This window comes from Gopherus flavomarginatus, chromosome 11, assembly GCF_025201925.1.
Source record: "Gopherus flavomarginatus isolate rGopFla2 chromosome 11, rGopFla2.mat.asm, whole genome shotgun sequence".
NCBI classification, from domain to species: domain Eukaryota; kingdom Metazoa; phylum Chordata; order Testudines; family Testudinidae; genus Gopherus; species Gopherus flavomarginatus.
Genome location: NC_066627.1, coordinates 21227819 through 21251384, shown reverse-complemented (window position 1 = coordinate 21251384; position 23566 = coordinate 21227819). Strand labels below are relative to the sequence as shown.

The window sequence follows — 23566 nt, the reverse complement described above, 5'->3', positions numbered from 1 at the left end:
TAATGCTACAAGCGGATGAGCTGTTAAGAGCGGCTGGGCCTGGCTTGATAGATTTACAAAAGGCTATTGGTAGATCCTTATCTTCATCCCTCTCTACCTGCTTTGGCCATTTGCAACTTTAAAATCATTTGGCCTGCAAGGGGTTGCAGCAATTTTCCAGCACCTGATTTAATTGAATCCTTCAACCCTAACAGCAATACACTGCAGCTTACCTTGATTACATTGTAATTTATAACCACACAACAGAATATTGGGAATCATTAAGAAAGGGATAGATAATCAGAGAAAATATATTGTCTCTATATAAATTCATGGTACACCAACATCTTGAATACTGGGTGCAGATATGGTCTCATCTCAGAAATATATATCAGAATTAGAAAAGGTCAACAAAAATGATTAGGGGTATGGAACAGCTTCCATATGAGGAGAGATTAGTAAGACTGGGACTTTGTAGCTTGGAAAGGAGATGATAAAGGTCTATAAAATCATGACTGGTGTGGAGAAAGGAAATAAAGTTTTATTTACTCATAACGCATGAACTAGGGGTCACCAAATGAAATTAATAAACAGCAAGTTTAAAACAAAAGTTGTTTTTTTCCACAAACAGTCAACCCGTGGAACTCCTTGCCAGAGGATGTTGTGAACGTCAAGACTAATAGGGTTCACAAAAGAACTAGATAAGTTCATCAAAGGCTATTAGCAAGGATGGTGTCCCTAGCCTCTGTTTGCCAGAACCTGGGAAATGGGCAACAGGAGATGGATCACTTGATGATTACTTGTTCTGTTCATTCTCTCTGGTGCACCTGGCATAGGCCACTGTTGGAAGACAGGATACTTGGCTAGATGGCCCTTTGGGTCTGACCTAGTATGACCCTTCTTATGTTCACATGTGGAAAGATCACCTCAGTCACCTAAGAGTAGTACTCACTTCCCTGCCAAGTGTAAGTAGACCATGATAGAAGACTTATTTAGGATATTGGGTAGCAGGAAGCCTTATGAAACCACTGATAAAAGTCCATATGGTAAACTCATGTCCTACACCACAGACCAGAAGAGAGAGATGTTACTTCCTTGGCCTGGAGGGACACTATCACTGGTTCATCCCCTACATTGCATTGACTGAACTGCTGCTAAAGGGCAAAGTCACCAGTAAGATTGGCTGGGATGACTATTGCAATGGAGCGTTAACAGCCTGGAGGTGCAGCTGAGCTGGGAGCCTGTCCTTGGCAACCCAGACTTTGCCAGACGTTCATTCTCTATACAGGTGCAGCCAACGTTGGCCCAGGCAGTGGTGCTCTCTCAGGCCTTTGAAGGCAGAGTACCCCATCCTACATCTAAGCAAAAAGTTGTTCCCCAGGGAGAAATCATATTCTATGACTGAGGAGGCAGCTCAGGCAACAAAATGTACTAGGGAAGCCCTCAGGTATTACCTGTTGGGTAGTCCCTTCTCCCTAGTCACAAACTGTGTATCTTACGGTGGCTACACTCTCCAAAGGACTCACACCTCCAGGTTATGTGCTGGTATCTGGCCCTACAGCTTCCAGTGCAGCACTGTACTGGGAAAGAACATGCAAATACTGATTCTTTTCACTAGAAGACTGGGAGCTGCTTGAACAAGAAAGCTTTCTGGACTTGACAAGGCAAGTGTGTGATGGGACGCGCCCCCATTCCACTGACAGCCTAAGCAGCATCCCACGCTCCAGCCATGCCATTAGGCATACGTGCAGAGCATGCTCTTCCTGGAGAAGGGAAGCTTACAAAGGTGAAACTGGCCACGGAGCAGGGGGGAAAGCTTGCCCAAGAAGAGAGGCTACTGGAGACTGCTAGGGAGCCCAGTAGCCAGGGAACCCAGCCCAAGGCAGTGATTTAGCTTCTCTTTCCCACCCCCTTGTTTAGGGCAGACACCCTGCAGCCCTGAGAGAGGCTCTGGACACCTGCTCTCCCATCGGTGCGTCAGAGCTGGACCTGAGCAGCAGTGCCAAGGACTGGAGAGAATTAGACTCAGGAAGGATCTTGAAAATAAGCCCTACTCCTGCTGGGAACAGTGAGCTTGCCCAAGAGTGGGGGTTCCAGAGGGGACCCAGAGGCAAGAGACCTAAAGGCACAACAGCCAAGCCCAGGCTGCGAGCCAGCTGACTTTTTGGGCAAGTAACAGGGTGGCACTCTCTTTGATCAGGTTTGCCTTATTCCTATAGAATTCTCTCTTCTCCACATGTGGAAAGAAAGGGGCACTGAGTTTTGTCTCTGCTGTGGGCTGTTGTGTCTTCATAAACACAGGCCGCGTGGAGTTCAGTAGAAAACAGTGCAGTTACAATTTGTTGAGAGCGCCCTAGCAGAGTCTTATATCGCACTTTATGATCTCAGTAGGATTGAGCATTCAACATTTTAGATACCCAAAGATTTTATTATATTACATAGGTGGAATGATTGAACAGGGGCATTAGTCTTCAGGTTAAAAAAATCCCATGCTCCAGGTTAGCAGCGGATTCCCATGCCAATGGCCATGAATGTCCCAAACGTGCCACCACTTTGCATCATGGTTTTGCCAACTCCACCCATCAGTTCTCGTCCTCTCATGCCAATCCTGAAAGAGAGAAAACAGTGCAAGATTCCACACAGGCTGACCAAGGCCATTCTACTGCTGAAGTGACAATCCATCCCTGACAGATTGGAAAGCATATTGGATTTTATCATTGGACATTCTGTATCAAGTGATTGGCAGGAGAGTTGGCTTAATTCACTTCTAGATACAGACAACGTGCTTTTTAGGTTTTGGAGCAAGTGACTTCAGGGTGCATTGGATGAGTGGGAGAATGGATGCACTCCCTTGTGTCTGTGATCCACTGGAAGGATGGGGAGGGGCAGCTTGCTCCTTTGTGTCTGTGACATGTCCGTTATACAGGCTCAGGAGGAGAATTCACCACTCCATGTATGGAGTGCCAGAGGTGGAAAGACTCTGGACCCTGTCTAGCTGCATGTGCTTGAGGCAGTGAGATTTACTACATTTAAAGGGACACTATCAACTGAAAATGAAGTGGGAACCTTTAAAGCCCCACTGAATCTTTGCTATAGCTGCATTTTTTTTTTCTGTTTGCAGGAGGCTGGACAATAAAAATAAGCGAAGTGATTTTCTCTCTCAGGTTCCTCCTGCTGCAATATCTGCATGGAAAGCTTAATTGTTTATAACTACTTGTGTGCATTTGGACTTTTAAAATGTGCTGGTTTATTTGCCATGAGTTTTATAAACATTTGGTTTTACATGAGTTAAATTTTGGGGCAGACTGAAGCAGCTAATATCCCTTTAACCAAGTCAGATAAAAAGAAATCTCTTACTGCTCCTTCACATCATCACGACTGCATTTCCTGCCAATATTGTGGTGCCTCTGAACAACATTCACCAGGATTTGAAAGGATCAATGGGAGGGATACATGGGACTGTGTTGTGGTTTTTTTTTTTTTTTAAAACAACTTTTAAAACAACTCACGGTTCTTGTTTCTCCCATTCAGTGTTGTCATTGCCATAGATCAGTGATGGCAGCGGAAAAGAATTTTTGCTGTAACATACTAAAGAGCCCATCGGTCTACCAGTTCTTTATAATACCGCATGTCCAGAGAAACACTGAACACCTCAGGATAACTGTTCTCAACAAATGAGTCATTGATATGCAATGAGAACAGGATGTAAAGACAACAGAAGACGCTGCCAGAGACCACTTACAACCTCCAGTGCTAAGAGAAGAGCTCTTTGTATGTTTGTACATGGCAAGCAAAGACAGCTTGTCCAATTTCCAATTCTACACCTTGGATGCTCCAAATCTTCAACCTAGTTTAGAGCCACAGGTAGCATTCCATCTGTTACAATGGAACAAGGTCTTTAGATCCCCTCCCTCTGTCCCAGTTTCTCCTAGGACTGACATTTACAATTAACTGAGTCCAACATACCTGAGGCAGGAAAATGTGCCAAACAGTGCCCCTGCAGCCATGCCAACGGCAAAGCCCATCATGAAGCCCATTTTCACTCTGTCAAAGCAGTTGGGCTGGGACTGTCCATATGGCCCCACAGTCACAGGCATCTGGAAAAGAAGCAAGACACTTAAAAAAGAACCCCCCTGCTACCACCACCACCATCAACCTACCACCACCTCCTGCGGATGACAAGCTTCCTGCTGCCCAACTGGATTGGACAGCAGCACTGTGAAGACACTACGTGCCTGAGGCCATGTCTACACTAGAGAGTTTACAGTGGCACAGCAGTACCAGTACAGCTAAGCTGCTGTAAGACCACTTGTGTAGCCGCTCTATGCCAACAGAAGAGAGCGCTCCCGTTGGCATAGCGCTGTCCACAGCGGCGCTTCTGTCGGTGTAACCTGTGTCACTCAGAGGTGTGGCTTTTCCACATCCCTGAGCGACAGAAGTTACACTGACTAAAGCGGTAGGGTAGACTTAGGCTATGTCTACACTGCACTTCCATTGAGTGACAAAGGTTTTAAGAGGGGTGTGAAAAAACCACATCCCTAAATGACAAACGTTTTAATGATGAAAAGTGCCAGCGTGGACAGTGCTTCGTCAGTGGAGAAGCTATCGCCCCTTGTTGGGTGTGCTTTTATTTTGTGATCAGGAGAGCTCTCTCCTGGCAACAAGGGCAGCTACGCTGCGCGCCTTCCAAGGGCAAGGCTTTGACGGCCTGGCTGTGCTGCTGGAAGCTGTGCAATGTAGACATAGCCATGGCCTGAGTCTCACACAATTTAGAAGAGGGCATGTGCAAATTGACTATTTGAATGCAAATGTGACTAGCTAGTTCTCTGTGCAGCCACAGTAACTGCTCATTCAGCTACCACTTATTAGCACCTAAAAAGACTTTTCTATAGGAATTTGCTAGCAAAACACTGAGCAACCTGATTCCAGAGCCTCAGCTTTACTTTGTCGCTCCACCTTACAGTTCCCATTCCTAAACAGAGGACACGCTGTCAGGGAACAGAGAAGGTTTGCACACCCTTGCATCCTGGCTCAATACTGGGAACAGACAGGAGCAAAAGGAAGACTGTCCTGATGATAGACTTGTTCTGCTCTCACACAAACCTTCACACCCCCATTAACAGTCACTATGGTATGTCCGCACCGGAACCTTCAAAGCACTGCTGCGGGAATGCTCCCGTGACAGCGCTTTGAAGTGCGAGTGTGGTCGTGTGCTCTCTCAGCGCTCCTGGTAATCCACCTCTGCTCCTGGTAATCCACCTCCGTGAGGGGATTAGCTCCGAGCGCTGGGAGCCTGTTTACACTAGTGCTTTAAAGCACTCAGACTTGCTGCACTCAGGAGGGTGATTTTTCACCCCCCTGAGCCTGCAATGCACAGTGCTATAAAATGTAAGTGTAGACAAGCCCTATATTTCTGACAAAGGACTTGAAGGGACTCCATTCAGTCTGACAGAGAGCCTCTCCTTGATTAGCATTGCCTGGAGGGGTGGTTGAAAGCAAAAATCCTTCCCTCCCAGAACACACTGCATCCAAGGCACTCCCATACACCCTACTGGCTGATGCATGAAACAGCCAACTCCCAAATTCCTAGCCCCTAGGCTATTTGTATTATGTTGATTTTTTTCCCCCATGAAAAGATGGTCACCCATTCAGAGGAGGGGGGAAAAAATCTGATAGGACTTCACTTTCTGTAACAAAGATTCACATTAAAATCCCCCTGTGCTCAATGCTATATGCGAATTTCAGTACTTGCAAAAGGTGCTGTTGGCAGCTCTGATGATTGTGGTTCTTTTTATCCCCAGAACAGTTTGGACGATTGCAGTCAGGGTGGATAAATTTTTTTTTTTAATTATATTGGATTTTTTTGATAGAAGGTTTTTTCCTCAAAAAGCATATCTAAAGATAACTTGAATCAAGATACATTATAGCTCAAAGATATCTCATCATGGAATAGGGATTATAAATTCTAATTTTATAGTATGGGACAATATATTCCTGTAATGTTTAAGAAAAGTTTTGTAAATGAGTTCCAATAGTTCATGGATTAGGGACCCAATCTTATGGGGTTCCAAGGGCTTCTGAATAGATTATTTAGGTTAATCTTTCTATCTACCCAATGGGACTCCATGCTCAGTCTAGAAGAAACCATCAAAGATGCTTAGTTTTGCCATTCTCAAACTGTGGATTTGTGTCTCCAGAGGGTAACATGCTTCTAACAGCAAAAATGTTTTTAGATAAATAACATACAGAGGTGAGAAATAACAGACCTCAACCCTATTGTCCCTCTGCAAATTTGTGTACACAGAGTCAATCCCTTACCTCTCTCTAAAAGTGCAAAAGTTTCAAAAAGTTCAACGAACAGAAGATTGTTGGGGCAGAATAGATCTGGACAAGGAGAAGTCTGGAGCCTCAATGTCAGAAGGGAGGCACAGGCAGTAGAAACAAAAGAGAAACTGTTTGAGCAGCATATTCCAGAAGTCTTGAGGACTTTCTGAGCGTAGCCTTCATTGATTTGAGATCTACCATACCATTCTTTTGCTAGAAGGGAAAATCTATAACGGCAGCAGGCTGTAAAAGAGAGCTAGTTTGGGAATATTTTAATGAAGTTCCTCTACCTGTGGGTAAGACAGGCATGCGTGCAAAAAGCAAACTGCAACACAGAGATGCAAGGCCAAATGAAACAACATCATGAGAAGTGTTCCTTCTCAGGAGGAAGCTGCGTTGAAGATGATGAAAGGAACATGTCTGAACGTGCAGGATCTTCAGGTTGGTAACCTTTTTTATTTCATACTTCTTTCTTAAGGAGTGCCTGGCTTCCTTCTGCACTATTCTTGAATTCTCATGTTTGAGCAAAAAAATATAGTTGTTACTCTATGGTACTTTCACTTTAGATGCAGTTGTGATAAAAATAAATAGCTGAAATAGGCAGATCTTCCTTTTACAATTTCACCTTTAAAGTAGCACTGAGTGTCAGTGAATGCAATGAGTAATACTAAATGAGCAGTATGGTAATAATTAAATAACTGCATTGACTTATTTTGTTTAGGAGAATCCATTCTCAACATACAGGATTCTGAGGACTATCCACCTTCAAGATCACCATCATTTTCTATAGTTTCAGAGTTCTCTGCCAAATATAGTGTTTCAGTAACATCATGTATGTCACATAGCCACAGTATATCACCTGTAGCAAAAAGAAAAAAAATCTCCATCATCCAGAAACAACCACAGATAAATTTGTGATAAGAACCAGCAGATTACAAAAAGAGGTAATTGATGAAAACATTGCCCGGTTTGTTTATGCAACAAACTCTCCTTTCCTTATGACTGAGAACCCACACTTCATTAACATGGTTCAGTCATTAAGATCAGGATACAGTCTTCCCAAAAGAGTAGATGTTGCAGGCAAATTGCTGCATAAAATGTATGAAAGAGAAACTGAGCAGTGTGCAAAAGGTCTAGAAGGTGAAACTGTTAACCTGAGTCTTGATGGGTGCAGCAATGTCCACAATGATCATGTTGTATGTGCTTGTGTGACAACAGAAGAAGGGAATGTCTTCCTTACAGAAACAACTGACACAGCAGAAAATGCACACACAGCAGAATATTTACAAGTAGCAGCAGTAAAAGCTATAAAAAAATTGTGAAAAAAAAATTCAAATGTCTAGTACGCAGCCCGGTCACAGACAATGCTGCAAATGTATCCAAGATGAGAAGAAAGTATTTAGAAGAGACCCAAGCTAATAACATACAGTTGCAGTGCTCATTTGATGCATCTCCGAGGCAAATACTTCAGTGTACCAGAAATAAAGGCTAGTGTTGTTGAAATTGCAAAATACTTGCGTAACAACCACTTTGCAGCAGCTGCTCTGAAAAAAGTGGGAGGAACCAAGTTAACTCTCCCACAAGACGTGCGATGGAACTCGGTAGTGAACTGTTTTGAGCACTATATCAAGAACTGGCCTAATCTGATGACAGTTTGTGAACAAAATTGTCAAAAAATAGATGGCACTATCACAAAGTTCTCAACGTTGGACTTAGGAGAAATGTTGAACACATGCTGAGTACCTTGAAGCCTATTTCTGTAGCCTTGAACAAAATGCAGGGCAATAGCAATTTTATTGCTGACTCTGCTGAAATTTGGAAGAAACTGAGTGAGATCTTAAAAAGAGAAATATGCAATGACAGAGTTAAAATTACAAGCATTAAAAAAAATGAATGGGACAAGCACTATCCCAGCTCATTTTCTTGCAAATATTCTCAATACTCGGTACCAGGGTCAAACTTTAACTGCTGAAGAAGAGGAATTGGCTATGGCATGGACATCCAGTAATAATCCCTCCATAATGCCAACTATAATAAACTTCAGTGCTAAGGGTGAACCATTCAAGAAATATATGTTTGCTGATGATGTTTTAAAGAAAGTCACCCCAGTGAACTGGTGGAAGTCACTTAAGCACTTGGATTCAAAGACTGTTGAAGTGATAATCTCACTTTTAACAGCAGTAGCTTCTTCTGCTGGTGTAGAAAGAATATTTTCTTCCTTTGGACTAATTCATTTCAAATTGAGAAATTGTTTGGGACCTGAAAAAGCAGGAAAGCTTGTTTTTCTTTTCCAGATTATGAACAAACAGAAAAATGAAGGTGAAGATGACAGAGTTAGCTGCAGAAGCCAATATTTTAAGTTTCTCATGTTGACATGGCTGACAAAGTCGATTTAATTTGGGGTTTTTTTTAATATTTCGTTTAAATATTTTAGTTAAAAACAATTTTAACAAAAACAAACCTGATTTTAAAACTACTTGAATGTTTAACTAAATTCAAAAATTCATATACTTGTTTTGTTAAAATATTATGTTTGCTGCTGAAGAAAAAAAAACCTCGAATACATAGTGTTGTTGTTTTAGTTAAATAAAATAATTTAAATGTCTGTCTGGTGATGTTCTCCTCCTGATACAGCATGGCAAGAAAATCCTCCAAATATTAATGATTAACCTGTTGTACTGGAGATCGTTCACCTCCCAATGACTTCATAAATATCTGCTTCAATTACCTTTGGTAAGTGAAATAACCAAACAATCATTTATTTTCTGATATAGCTGTAAAACTCATCTGAAAAGTTTTCAAAATGAATCACTTTAAAAATGTACAGTGTGTACCTTCAAAAATGAAACCTGCATCAATTTCTGAGTTGTGAAGAATAAGTATTAAGGTTATAACAACCAACAAGAGCGCACTTTTATGTAGAAATCCATGATTATATCGAGTCTTCCTGACTAGTGATTTAAATCAAATCCACCCTGATTGCAGTGCAACATTCTCCACACTGCCCCACTGATATGCCGCTGCTTGCTGGAGAGACCACTTTTCAGAATTAGAGCTGAATTCAGTTGCCATGCCTGTTCAATCTGTGGTGGTAGTGCATGTCCAGTACAAACTGGACTAAGACTAATAACTCATTTCACATATAGCACTGGTCAGTTATCTAATGGTAATAACTGAAAGTTATTACCAACCTGATGTGAAACTGAATGATGACTTGTGATTGAAAGGCTCTGTATCCCTTTTCTAATCTGCCAATGAGCCATCCAGCCTCTCTAATACCTACATTTAATAGGTACTCAATTAAACATGCATTTATTGGATTAGAGAGAATTTCTAATAGCTTGGACTTCCCCTGTCCAATACAGTGCAGACAAATGATATTTTAAAAAGGAGAGATAGGAAGGATTAAATAAAAGGCAGACTTTACAATGGGTTAGGATGTGCCAATGCACTGGAGCGGTCCAACATGATAGATGCAAAAACAAACACCTATTGCATAATTTTGGACTATTAATGATAAATAATAGTATTACTTAGCTCATATATTTAACAAGATGGTGAACAGCATAACAGATGTCTGGCATTAAAGACCCGTCCAGACAACAAATTATAGTGCTTTAAAACTGCGTTAGCAAGCAGAATCTCAACCCCCCTTTTACATTTAGCAAAGATACAAATTAGCACCTTTAATTTGATTGGTCATGTTATAACCTGGGGGGAGCCTGCACTAGATGTAAAAGGAGATTTCAAATTATGTTAGCTAACCAGATTTGAAAAAGCATTTTCATCACCCAAATGGACACTAAGAAACTCTCCCTGCTCCTAGGACTCAAACACTCACACTTTGTCAGTGAAAATCAGAAATATTATATATTCATAATCTGTTACAAACTGGGCTCAGATTGTGACAAGATCATCCTCACGAACATCAGTCTAGGTTTTATACTTCTCAGTTCCTACAAAAAGTCATAAACTCTGTACATTCTGCATTCACAGTTGGCAGATACATTTGGCCAACAGACAGAGGTTACTAGGTAAAACTGCCTCCTTCCAGATTATGCAGCAACCAAAACTGTTCATCTGAAGGCTGCAAAAAACTCCTTGAACTACCTGTTGCTTTTTAAACCGGTATTATTCTAACCAGGACAAGCATAGTCTCCGCAGCCAGAAAGCATTTTGCAGCCAGACGTTTTGTGCGATGCCCAGAACACAGAGTGTCCTTCTCCAACAAGTTTCACTCACATAAAGAAGCATATACATAAAACTGTCAGAGACTGGACATTTCTGAGCAGTTACGCTGTGACTAGCTTAGGCCAGAGCAGAGAAGAGGCTGCTGCCATTTCCCTACGTTGTCCCAAGAGGCGCATGGTCAATAATCAAGACTAGGGAGAAAGGTCATGAGCTGGAGGAGCAAGGAAGGAAAAACGCTTCTGGAGGGACAGGAACCAGGGCGGTTTAGCTCAGAGAGGAAACAATCGGAGCAGCCCAGGAGAGGCCCACAGCCATGTCCGCGCCCCGGAGGGAGCCAGGCCCCTGCTCGCCCTGTCACACAGCACAGGACTCGGAGGCTTTGCAGAGGCTGCGGCGGGCAGCCGGCGGAACTCACAGCCACGGGACATGGTGAGGCCTGGCGCCTGCACCGCGCGGAGCCGGGACCCCACGGCCGCGGGAGGCTCCATGGGCCCGGCTGAGCCCAGGCGCTCTCTGGCGCGCTCCCGCCCAGCCCAGCCCGCTCCTGGGGGCGCCAGGGGAGCCCTCACCTCGCTCCTCGGCTCCGGCCAGCACGCTCCAGTCCTCCGTCACTTCCGGCGCGCTGCGATGACGCCACGCGGGTCGGAGTGTAAGGGGAGGGGCTGTTTCCGGGCCTGGCTCTGGTGGGGATGTTGCTGCTGCTGCGGAGGGCGGCGGCGCTGCGGGGGGCCCCTGGGCTCGGGGGGCTGCCGGCCCGGCGGCTGTCGGAGGCGGCCCGGCGCCATGAGAGTGAGTGGGGAGTGTCCGTGCGTGGGGGAGCCCGCGGCGCTCGGGGGCGGCGGTAAAGGCGCCGAGCCGTCGCGGGGAGCGGGGAGTTGCCCGGACTGCTCAGGCTGGTGGGCACGGGAGAGGGGAGCCCATTGGGTATAGTGCTAACCTGGCCTCCGTTCCCCGCCCCCCCAGACACCCGGAGCGCCCCTGGGCAAGTCTCTCTGTGCCTCACGGTAACACGGGGATTATGCCCCGTCCCCCCCTGCCCCGCGCGAGTGTTGTGACCGGATTGTCGGACACAGCAGTGATGGCGGCCCTAGAAGCGCCTCAGACAGAAACGGGTGTTAAAGATTCAGCCCTTCTGATGTTTCTTGTACGACATGCGGCCTGCTCCCCTGGGCTGCCTGGAAAGGCCACTTGCCAGAATGCAGGGAGGGGCCTTTTCCCACATCCCAGCAGTACAGCTCGTGCCTGGTTCTCCTTTGGAGTCTCCAGTGTGGTGCATGTTCTCATTAGAAAGGTTCCATGCTCACTGTGGGTTCCCTGTTTTCTTCTCCTGCACCACTGTCAGCTCTGTTGTTGGAAAGTTTTGCCTTTCTCCTCTTCTTCACATTGTGTCCTTACTTGTCCCTTGTGCTTGCTGGGCAGCTATCACTGCAGTGTATTTTTTTTCCCCCTCTAGAAAAAGGCCATGATGAAGAATCCGTGCTCCGGCCGTTGTATATGGATGTCCAGGCAACGACTCCTCTGGTTGGTAAAATGATGTGAACATACACTAGTGCCCTAGAATGAACCCTGTAGTTGTAACCAGATGGGGTATGTGCATAATGGGTAAGGATAAGATATCATGGATTCTATGACTTCCAAAGATTTCCGTGACATTGTCTGCCTTATCCGTGGGCCAAAGCTTGGGGCCGGGGGCGGATACAGACCCCTCCCACCACAGCAGGGCTTGGGCTCTCATCTCCCACCCATCAAGCTTCAGTAATCCCCCATCAGCTCCTCACCCTTGTTATTTTTAGGAAAAGTCACAGACAGGTCATGGGCTTCTGTGAATTTTTTTTGTTTATTGCCAGCAACCTGTCTATGATTATTACTAAAAATTACTGTGACAAAATCTTAACCTTAATGATGGGGAATGCAGACTTCAATTAGCAAATCAGAGTGCTCATGGGTAACTATGGGAAGAGCTGTATTCTTGCCAGAAGAATGATCAGCTTGTAATGAAGCCCAATATCTACTCTTCCTTATTTGTTCTTGATGTGTCATTCCTTCCCATATTGAATCTATCTATTAGCTTCCTTCTCTTACCTCATCAAACTGAAGCTTCTTGTTCTCATAGTGTACATAATCTCATGCCCAATTACATCTTGTCTTTCCCCAGCACCCACTCCTTCTCACTGCAGTCTTCCCAAGGAACACTGAAAACATGGAGGGATTGAGAAGAGACTACCTTATCTGTGCTTAAAAGAAAGTCCAGTTGTTTACCTAGTTTAAGGCACTCACCATCTTTGTTGTGGTCACTGTGCTGATAAGCATCTCCATTCAGTGGTTCACCAAACTAACTTTAGCGATGGTCTGCAAATAAAATTCTAACCTTGTACTTTAGTAACAGTTGAGAAGCAGGTGTTTCTCCAGAAGTCTCGTCTTCTCCACTCCACTCATTTTATTACGACCAGGATACCTTTCATCAACACTTGTATATTGTGAGGTTTAATAATTAGAAATCTCTTTATATTCCTGGGGGAAACGTACAATAAATGTACCTTGAGGTGGTGGCTATTATCAAGTACAGTCTTGACATGTCATTTGAATTAAATAGATTCTGAAGTGATGAAGGGTCATCTTGGATAAAATGTAAAACTTCAAAATTCTGTTTTATATCATTTCCTGTGACCAAGATGGGGTTTTGTGTTTCTTTTGCATAGAAAGTCCTTGTTCCTATGAGAAAGATTTCTGATTTAGTTCAAGGTTTGACTTGTAAGATTGCATTGGACTTTGTTGCAGGATATTATTAGCAAACGTTTGCCAGTCACCAGTTAGGTTAATACAGAGTGTATGTAAAATATTTTTGCATCCACAGAAGTTTGTAATAAGCTGGCTGCTGGTCTGGGATAAAGCAAAGCATAAGTATTGCAGGGGAAAGAAAGAGGGAGGAAAAACAAAATGTTTTTTCTTTGCTTTTAAATAAGTGTCTCTTGTCTTCTAGGACCCCAGAGTTTTGGACAGCATGCTCCCTTATCTAATGCACTATTATGGCAACCCACATTCCAGGACTCATGCCTATGGCTGGGAGAGTGAGTCTGCTATGGAGCGAGCCAGGCAGGTGAGGGTTTTCAGCCCCACCACAGAACTTAAATAACTTTTCCTTTCATAAACTAGTTGCTTAAAACATAAAAATAGCCCCTCAACCCCCATAATTCTGGTTTAGTTCCTAGGAGGTGAGACTTGGCAACTTGATCTCTAGCAACTTAGGAATTTACTATGTTATGTATTGTTTGGTAAACTCAAAACAAAATACATACAGTAACTCCTCACTTAAAGTTGTAGTTATGTTCCTGAAAAATGCGACTTTAAGCAAAATGATGTTAAGCAAATCCAATTTCCCCATAAGAATTAATGTAAATGGAGGGGTTAAGTTCCAGGGAAATTTTTTTCCCCATATGTGTGTGTGTATGTATGTATGTGTATATAATATATATATATATATATATATATATATATATATCTCACACACACAAAATAAGTTTTAAACAAACAATTTAATACTGTACACAGCAATGATTGTGAAGCTTGGTTGAGATGGTGAAGTCAGAGGGTGGAAGAGCTGGGATATTTCCCAGGGAATGCCTTATTGCTAAATGGACTGAGCCCTCAAGGGTTAACATGTTTTTAATGTAGCCACACGCTCTACAAGGCAGCACAGATGGAGGGAGGGGAGACCGAAAGGCAGACAGAGAGAGAGACCTTGTGTGTGTGTGAGAGAGAGAGATGCGCATTGCCCCTTTAAGTATGCTGACCCCATTCTAAGTACATTGCCTTTTTAAGTAGATCAGCAAGTTAAGACAGCAGCTGCTGCCAGCATGCTCCACTGTCCTGAGTCCTGTTGTGTGTCCCCCTGCTCTGTGGAGATGGGGTAAGCAGGGGGGAGGGGGATGCCCTGAAATTAGCTCCCTCCCCCCCCCCGCACAGCAAGCAGGTGGCTCTTGGGAGCAGTTCCAAGGCAGAGGGCGGGAGCAGCACATGGCAGTGTGGGGAGGGACAGCTAGCTCCTATGAGTTGCTCTTTCTGCAAGCAGTGGACAAAACAGGCGGCTGCCAGACAACATCATGAGGGAACATTGCACAACTTTAAACAAGCATGTTCTCTAATTGATCAGCAATGTAACAAAACAACGTTAACCAGGATGACTTTAAGTGAGGAGTTACTGTATTTTATATTAAAACAATTTAAGTGGTGGCGACTTGGGTGTTGTTGGGGGAGGCTTTCCAGAGCTCCTCAGGGGTTTGAAAGTCCATGGAACTTGTCATGCTAAGTCCCTATGGCACCTGTGAAAATCTCCCCCTCAGGCATGTATTTGCCCTTGCACTAACTAGATGGTCTTCACATTTTAATACAAGCTAGGTGACTGGATTTTTGCTTTGGTTAGTTTTACATAAGTTAAAGTTTGAGTGTATTTTGGTTGCATATGGGATATATTGCGTATTGAATACACTGAATATTAGTTGCATATTTTGTTTTCCCGTCCCTTCAGAAGGGTTTATGTTCACAACAAGTAGTAGTATTGCATACAAGTGACCTATGCAAATCCTCCTCCACATTAAAAGAGGAAGTACATGTGTGTAATGCCATTTCTAAAGACAGTATCTATGATCCTGTCCAGGTTGGGCTAGTATTTGGGTAGAGGAGATGTTCTGGGAGATGCTGTACATATTCTCAGTGTGTGATGAACTCAATTTCATGTTTTAAAATAGCAAATCATTTTTCTTTCTTTTTAAACAGCAAGTTGCATCATTAATTGGAGCAGATCCTAGAGAGATTATTTTTACCAGTGGTGCGACAGAATCAAATAATTTAGCAATTAAGGTAAATGGCTGATATATACTAAATTACTTTGAAATCTGTAATGTTTGGGGTTTAAGTCCTGTTGTCAGGTTGCCAATGATCCATCTGTGACTCTGAACGGTTGATAGATTGACAGTGATTTTAGTGGAAGGCTTGGTATTTTTGTTTTGTTACAGTCCTAGTTTGACCAGCTTGTTCCATGAAGGAATGGACTGCCATGCCACAGTGTACCTGGAGGGAGTGGTGGGCTAGTGCTGGCTTGATGGGCGGGAGCAGGCTGGCCATGACCCATGGTTTGGAGAAGGTGCAGTACTTTGCCTATTCCTTAAAATGAAGACATCTTTGAACTGTATTGAAATCCCCCACAATTAACCTAGCTGTTCCAGCAAATTCCTTTGGGTCTGAAATTTTCCATCCTTGGTGTTAAAGCAAAGGTGACTTTTTTCCCCTTCAAGCTTGAGGAAAATTAGTTTAGCTCTTTTTGATATATGCACATGGGGATTAAAAATCCATTTGTCCCAGATGAAGTTTTGTGCTCATGTAACTGAAATCTGGATCATAAAGAGTGGCTGAAATCTTGATTATCAATCATTTTCCACAGATGATTATTTTTCTTGTTAATATTTGGAAGATTTTTCATTCTATGTTATCTACAGTCTATGATATTTTCAGCTTCTCTTATCTGAAGCGAATTTCTCTCGTAGTTTCTATGTCCGCTATCTCGCACTCTCAAAATCTCGCTCGTCCAAAGAAGCAGAAAATTATGAATCCTCTCTTAATAAATACTTTCAGAATTCAAAGCTATATATTTTTGGAAGCAGTTGTAAATAACCAAATAGTCTAATTTAATGCAAGTAATCTTTGTAGATTATAATTGAATAAATAATTGGGAAAGGATAGTGATTGTCTCAGGAGGGCCTGGGATGTTGGGTTATCTCCTCACTCCCTCTTCAGATTGAATGTTGATTTGCATATAATAAACCAGTAAGTAAAATTTACTGGAGTGTTGTGGCTAATTCTCTTCATGAGTAGAGCCCTACCAAATTCATGGTCATGATGCATTTTTCTTGGACCATGCAATCTGGTCTCTTCCCATGAAATCTGGTCTTTAGTATGGGGTAAAAGCACACAATACAGATATAATGGGGGAGGCCAGTGTTTTTCAAACTGGGGGTCCTGACCGAAAAGGGGCTGTGTGCAGAAGTAAGGGTGGCAATATCATACCATGTCCTCCTTACTTCTGTGCTGCTACTGGCAGCGGCTCTGCCTTCAGAGCTGGGTGGCCAGAGAGTGGTGGCCGCTGACTGAGGGCACAGCTCTGCAGGCAGCAGCACAGAAGTAAAAGTGGCAATACCATACTAGGCCATCCTTACTTCTGCGCTGCTGCTGGCAGTGGCTCTGCCTTCAGAGCTGGGCTCCCAGCCAGCAGCCACTGCTCTCCAGCTGCCCAGCTCTGAAGGCAGAGCCGCGGCTACCAGCAGAACAGAAATAAGGATAGCAGGACTGCAACCGCTCCTACAATAACCTTGTGACACACACCCCTCAACTCCTTTTATGGTCAGGACCCCTACAATTAGAACACTGAAATTTCAGATTTAAATATCTGAAATCATGATATTTATTATTTTCAAAATCCTATGACTGTGAAATTGACCAAAATGGACTGCGAATTTGCTAGGGCCCTGTTCATAAGAGACTTTCTCCCAATAGCCCTTTCAGACACTGCCACGCTGAGTGACCCTGGGAGAAACTTCCTTTTGCTTGATGTCCTGCCCCTTTGAATTTATATAAATCGCTATCTTGTAAGCAATTTCACAGTCGTTTTATTTTTCATTTAATGTGAACACCAGGGTGTTGCAAGATTCTATAAATCCAGAAAGAAGCATATAATTACAACTCAGACAGAACACAAGTGTGTGCTGGACTCTTGCCGTTATCTGGAGACTGAAGGCTTTCGTGTCACATACTTGCCTGTTAAAAGAAATGGGCTCATAGATTTAAAGGTAAGTTGCTTGTTAGCAAACATGTACAAATTCTCCACATAGCACTATCACTTTAGAGGCCTCAGCATCACTTTTGCTGAAGCATTGCTGTTACCCTAAAAACAATTTTATTGATGACCTGTTCCTAATTATTAAAAGACAAAAGAATGGAAATCATACCAGCCAAGTTTTTAAAGGCAGGGTGCACTTTGGAGAAAACTGTTTCTCTGCTTTTTTTATTTATTTCTTTAATTATGGACTTCTGGAGTAAGAGAATGACTGTCATTAAAAGACAGAGGATAGAATGACATTGTGGTGGAATGGTAGTCCCACAATAGATTTTCATTTTAATTGGAAAGGAAACAGTCTATAAATCTTTTTGTTTGGATTTAGATGATGAATTTTAGATGCTTACTGTAGTTTATGAATTGCTTGAAATTTTTAGGGAATTTTGAAGGGGAAAAAACCCCTAATGTATGAAGTTAGCTATAACTTTCAGAAAAGGACCATGTGATCAAAACATTTCCAGTGTTTAACATTTGTGTTGGATTTTTTTTAAACACTGCTCTAGTGAGCAGACTGAAATGAAATGCATGTGGCTCTTTGCTTGGAGTAGTTATGAAAACGTTAAAATAGCAACATGTTTTGTATGAATGGTTATTAAGGTTTAAAATAGTAATGTTTGAGTGTTGTCATAAGAGTTCAATTGACATAATGTTACTGATAACATAAGCCATGGTGGCAGCATAAAAGTTTTGTTGATGCAATAGCAGAGGGTTTAGGATGAAGCAGGGTACAACACTGAATGCTTACTGTGGTACCAGAGGAATTCAGAAGGTGCAATTGTAACCCATGCTAACACAATATGGCTCAGTTGCCCCCTAATATTCTTCATGTATTGAAAGTGTGTGTGTGCGTGCGCAGTATTGGTTCCTTGTTTTCTAACAGCGTGAAGGAGTTTCTGCCTTTCACATACATCATTCTTTCCTCTCAAGGTTCTGTTCTTTTGCTGTGTTATTGCTCAAGTAACAAGGAAGCTGCCAGGAGTTTCAGAGAGAGAGCGCTCACCCTTCGGTGCTTGTTTTGGTCTTTTCCCTTTTCGTTTTAATTCTCTCTTTTGCCCAGGTCTTGAGCAAACCTCAGAACTCTCCACTGGGTTTAGACAGATATGATTCCCTCATCTTGGAGGTTGTCACACCAAGGATTTTCTTGAACTTGTGTCCAAACTAATCTCTCATGTGGTATTAGAATTCCACTTGACTCTGCTAGGAGTTGATGCATGCCTCCCTCTCCTCTCCTCTCCCCCTCCCCGCAACAACTTCTTTTCGATAAAGTCTTGCTTCCTTGGCTTTATCCTGAAACTGACAAAGCATCTGGGAGTCTAGTCACAAATTTGTTTTGTTTATCTCTTTTAAACAAAATACCAGGGTACAAAATATACGGGAATGACCAAGTAGGTTATGCTGGTGGAGGAGTGGCACTTCAGGTGAAAGAAAGCAGAGTCAAATATAGTAAAAATATTAAATGAATCAAACCGTAACATAGACTCTCTATAGACAGACATTCCATGCTTGAATACTAAGAGTATAGCAGTAAGAATATACTTGTGACCAGGATGGTGACTGGCTGTGAAATGCTCAAGGAGACTAGAGAGGCTAAAAGAATTGGAAAAAATACAGAGAAGAGTGACTCAGTTATTTAGGGGTATGAGGAGCTTTATATGAGGAGAGATTAAAAAGACAGACTGTTCAGTTTAGAAAAGAGGCAGCTAAGTGGGGATATGATAGAGATCTATACAATCATGAATGGTGTGGAGACAATGAATAAGGAAGTGTTATTTACTCCTTCACATAACACCAGAACCATTGATCACCTGATGAAATTAATAGGCAGCAGGTTTAAAACAGACAAAAGGAATTACTTCTTTACACAGCGCACTGTCAAACTGTGGAACTCATAGCCAGGGGATGTTGTGAAGACCAAAAGTGCAACTAGGTTAAAAAAAAGAATGAGATAAGTTCATGGAGGATAGGTCCGTCAATGGCTATTAACCAGGATGTTCATGGATGCAACCCCATGCTCTGGGTGTCCCTAAACCTCTGAGTGCCAGAAGCTGGGACTGGACGACAGGGAATGAATCACTCTATAAATTGCCCTGTTCTGTTCATTCCTTCTGAAGCATCTGGCACAAGCCACTGTTGGAAGACATGATACTGGGCTAGCTGGATCATTGGTCTGACCCGTAGGGCTGTTCTTTTGTTTTTTGATCTGCCTAAACTCCTCTTCTAATGGACTCTTGGCTTGTATGGCTGCTGCTGCTTTATAACGATGGTTCCCCTCCACAGCATCAGTACAGGCAATTAACGCTTTTGTGTTGGTTCTCCTAGGCTTCCTCCTCTGAGCCTGAATGATAAGCATCTATGCTGGGCTTTGCGTTCCACCACCTACCACCTCACATTCTGTTGTACACACTCCAATCAGGCCATTGCCCACCTTACACAAAACTGAAGTAAATGGCATACAGTGGGGTGCAGTGGGCCTTGATGTGTGAATTATTGATGAGATTCTGTGGCCTGTGCAGTGCAGGACATCAAACTAGATGAGATGAATGGTTTCTTCTGGCCTTAAAAATGGATTAATCTATGGATTCATCCCTCCCAGCCTCAGGCTGCAATGATTGGGTTTTGAGCCACCAGATACCCATTATTACTTGGGGTATATTCTGCTACACAGGACTGTCAACTTTACTTCTGGGCCAGATACCCAGCTTTGAGTGCTGACTTCCATGTTCTTTTGCATGTAATGCATAATTGTTACTCCTGCTCTCAGGTGACTCTTAACAGTAATTTTCCCTTTCCCCCCCTTCTCCTCCTTCCTTGTGTATTGCAATAATTTTCTTGGATTTGGAGGACTTGCCATTTCTTTAGATGTGTTTTTATATATATTTAATATATATATATAAAAAAAAAATTTAATTAATAAAATACACAAGAAACAAGCTGACATGAATGTAACCGTGAAAAGATTTCATGGCTGTGACCTAGTCATATATTGTTGTTCATGTGAATATTAAATTACATAGAAATTGAACAGTCCTGCTGCTTTTATTTATGTATAAGTAGTATTACTACTAATTGTGGAAATGGGTTCTTTTTTAACTGATAGATCTGTTAGTTGGTGATTGGTGGTGTTCTGCCTGAGTCTTCTCTGTCTCCTTTTAGAACGTCTGTCAGTTAATTGAATCAGGATTTATTCCAACACCTCCATCATTTTCATTTGTAGTGCCAAAGAACTACAGGAACTTTTTCTTAACTGAATGTAATTTGCTATCAAAACTGAAGCCAAGTGTTGGGTCTGTGCGATGGGAAATGGAGTCACCCATCCTCCCAATTGAGGCTTAATCAGTTTTGCCTTTATTTTAATACAATTTCAGACAGAATTATTGTCAATACTTATTGTGTCTGGACATACATGGAATAGTTAGTTAAATGGGCCAAAGTTACACATTTGGGGGCAGCAAAAAGTCCCTCCTCCTTCTGGGGTGGTCATTACCTCCCCATATCTCTTGGTCTGGTCCTTCAGTTTCGTTCCTCAGTTTCTGGTATGGCGTTTCTCCAGTCTTGGATCCATTTTTTCATGTATTCTGATACATTTTCACATGCTCCATTACATAATTTTCCTCCAATCTGCATTCCATTGAATTGTACGTAACCCATACATATTCCGGTGCAAGCATTAATCACCTAATGTCTATAATTTTCTTGATGAATTTGCAGTTTTGAGATCGTGTTGCTCTCGGTCCCAGAAAAAGGGTATTTTTGTTTATCAGTGCATGTTCGTACCTCTTAGTTACATCTTCCAGCGTGACATGTTACTTATCTTGCCAACAGTGTCATTTTATACAAATCAGCAAATTATATAAAAGAGAAATTAACGAAAAATACCCTCATGCCAGGCAAAGGCTTGGCCTGTGTATTGCCTTATCTAATACTTCCTCTCTATACATAATTACAGTTTATTAAATATATAGCTAACAGTGAATCTTATTTTATTTATTCACAATCCTTCACTTCTATGTTAGATCAGTATGTGTTTATCGTAGTACATTATCCTATCTGTTAAGAGGAATTTTAGAAAGCACACTCTGTGATACTTTAGTTCAATGTCAACATTTCTTATCTTCTGTAAACACAAATTTGGGTTTTTATTTTACCCAAAGTCCAAAAACTTTGTACTTTTGGATAGCCAAATATTATCAGTGTTTTTCTTGTTAAAATATTTTAGGTTCTCTGGTTTTTAGGCCTTGGGTTTTAGTCAATTTTAGCAGCACCTCAACACTAACCTGTAGGCAGCTTTTGCTTGTACTTTTAGTTACGTCGGGCACTACATCTGTGTCTTTTCAATGTTTTCACCAGGAACTGGAGAATGCACTCCAACCAGACACAAGCTTGGTGTCCATAATGACTGTGAATAATGAAATAGGAGTAAAGCAGCCAATTAGTGACATTGGTAAGTAGGCACTGGCTTCCAGCAACCTAATATAAATGACTCTGACTTGAAAAACGGTATTTGCTGCTTTATATATACAACTACACATGTGGTTCGTTATGAAAAATGTTCAGGAGACCAAATAACCAAAATTACCCAGTTTTAGCAATAAAATTGGCTAACAGTACAGGAAAAAGAGTCACTACATTACTGATCTTTCTGGGAAGCTGTTTCTCACAGCATGCCAAATGACCTTACATAGAAGGTATGCTCTCCAAAATATGCCCCACAAACTAGTTGTATTTATAGTTACTTGTTTACAAGTTAAAACCACTTTGTATGTCACCCAAGGCTAAAATTCACCAATCAGTTAGCTTTTAACTTATTTTTTTGGTACCACAGTGTATCCCTTATCTCTTGCTTTTGAACACAGTATTTCAAACCAGTTGGGCCATGAAGGCGCTCCCAACTTAGTACCAGGTTAGAACACTCATGTATCTTGATTTTGATAGGGTTTATATTCACTAATGCCAGATGCTGTATTTAGCTTTGCAGAGTGTTGGGGGGTTGATCTGATGTGTAATACATATCAATAATGTGTGCAATATATATATGAAATATACCTTGGCTAATAGTACTAAAAAGGCATATTGGTGTAGTATCAGGTGTAATGAAACTGGGCTCTAAGGAAGCTACATTGTTTTGAAGGATCAGAAGCAATCCATTAGCCTGTTTTGTCTGAGACATCCTGTTTTGAGGATGGTTTTGCTGTCTCAAACAATATGTTCTTAAATTGCTTTAAAATGTAAACTGGAACTGCATCTGATATTTTTAACGGGGAGTTGTTAGTCATGTAGCCTTATAATGAGAGTGAGATGCACTATTTTCTGCTCCTACCTGGCTTTTGCAATTTAAAGCAAAGTTTTGCTCTTGGCAGCCAAAATTACTACTTGTTCACAATCTGAAATACACACATTGTGTGTTTGGAGAATCCTAGGGAACAGTAGTGCAAAATGAGACCTAGAAATGAATCAGCTGCAGATCAAATGAGAGTTTACAATGATCTGGCAGGAAAAAAGGTCACTGTTGGTCTCTCTGCCTGGAGGCCCATTGTGTCATAGGGTGGTAATAGTTTCTCTCCCTGTGGATATGGTGCAGCTACAATTGGAATATTGCTCACTTCTGGGCACCAGAAAGTTACTGTCAGTCTGAAGAAAGTTCGGAGAGGAGCAGCCACAGTGAGGTGGGAACTGAGAGTATTGCTTCTGTTTTTTGAGTAAAAATTAAAAGCTAAATGTGCAGAAGTTGGCTAAGTGACAACACAGTGGGGAATGGATCATAAGCATACAGATACTTGGTGAGTATGAACCCACCAATGAAAGAGAGGAATTATATTAGCCTGATAAATGGGATATTCTTAAAATAAAAGGGAATTAAGAAGTGGAAAATCTAGGTGGACTAGCAGGAGAGCTTCCAAAGGCTAATCTGCCAGGTTGTGAGTAGACTTTCCCAAGGAAAGTGATAGAAGCCCCCATCAATTAAGACAAAAGAGTAGTTCCATAGGGGAGAAGTCCTGCATTTGACAAGATGACTTTTTTTGTCTCTAACTTCTATGATAAGGAAGCAACTTGTAGCTTTTCTGTTGCTTCTGAATTTCAGCTAGTTCTAGTTGAGCCATGTACAGCTAAGCTTGGGTAAGTGTCAGCTGGAATAGTTTCAAAACAGTCCATAGACAACTAACTAAAAAATTAGAACAACCTAAGAGT

At 42.2% G+C, this 23566-nt stretch overlaps 2 protein-coding genes across 4 annotated transcripts in view; one reads left to right on the top strand and one right to left on the bottom strand.

Moving 5' to 3' along the window:
- Positions 1 to 2386: 2386 nt before the first annotated feature.
- On the bottom strand, positions 2387 to 11142 carry ROMO1 (reactive oxygen species modulator 1). Its single transcript, XM_050918652.1, has 3 exons — positions 11064 to 11142; positions 3946 to 4076; positions 2387 to 2587 (listed from the first exon to the last, which is right to left on the bottom strand). The coding sequence occupies exons 2-3, from the start codon at positions 4074 to 4076 to the stop codon at positions 2479 to 2481; spliced, it is 240 nt and encodes a 79-aa protein (XP_050774609.1). The 5' UTR covers positions 11064 to 11142; the 3' UTR covers positions 2387 to 2478.
- A 26-nt stretch (positions 11143 to 11168) lies between these two features.
- The window catches only part of NFS1 (NFS1 cysteine desulfurase), a 35826-nt gene continuing 23428 nt past the window's right edge, over positions 11169 to 23566 (top strand). Inside the window, exons 1-6 of one of the 3 annotated variants that reach the window (XM_050918632.1) lie at positions 11169 to 11283; positions 11948 to 12015; positions 13475 to 13591; positions 15268 to 15351; positions 17181 to 17333; positions 21728 to 21821. In XM_050918632.1, coding sequence (XP_050774589.1) covers positions 11184 to 11283; positions 11948 to 12015; positions 13475 to 13591; positions 15268 to 15351; positions 17181 to 17333; positions 21728 to 21821 — 616 coding nt within the window. In that variant the 5' untranslated portion in view covers positions 11169 to 11183. Of the gene's footprint in view, positions 11284 to 11947; positions 12097 to 13474; positions 13592 to 15267; positions 15352 to 15506; positions 15635 to 17180; positions 17334 to 21727; positions 21822 to 23566 lie in introns of those variants that run through there. The other 2 variants (XM_050918633.1, XM_050918634.1) reach the window with 2 other exon arrangements.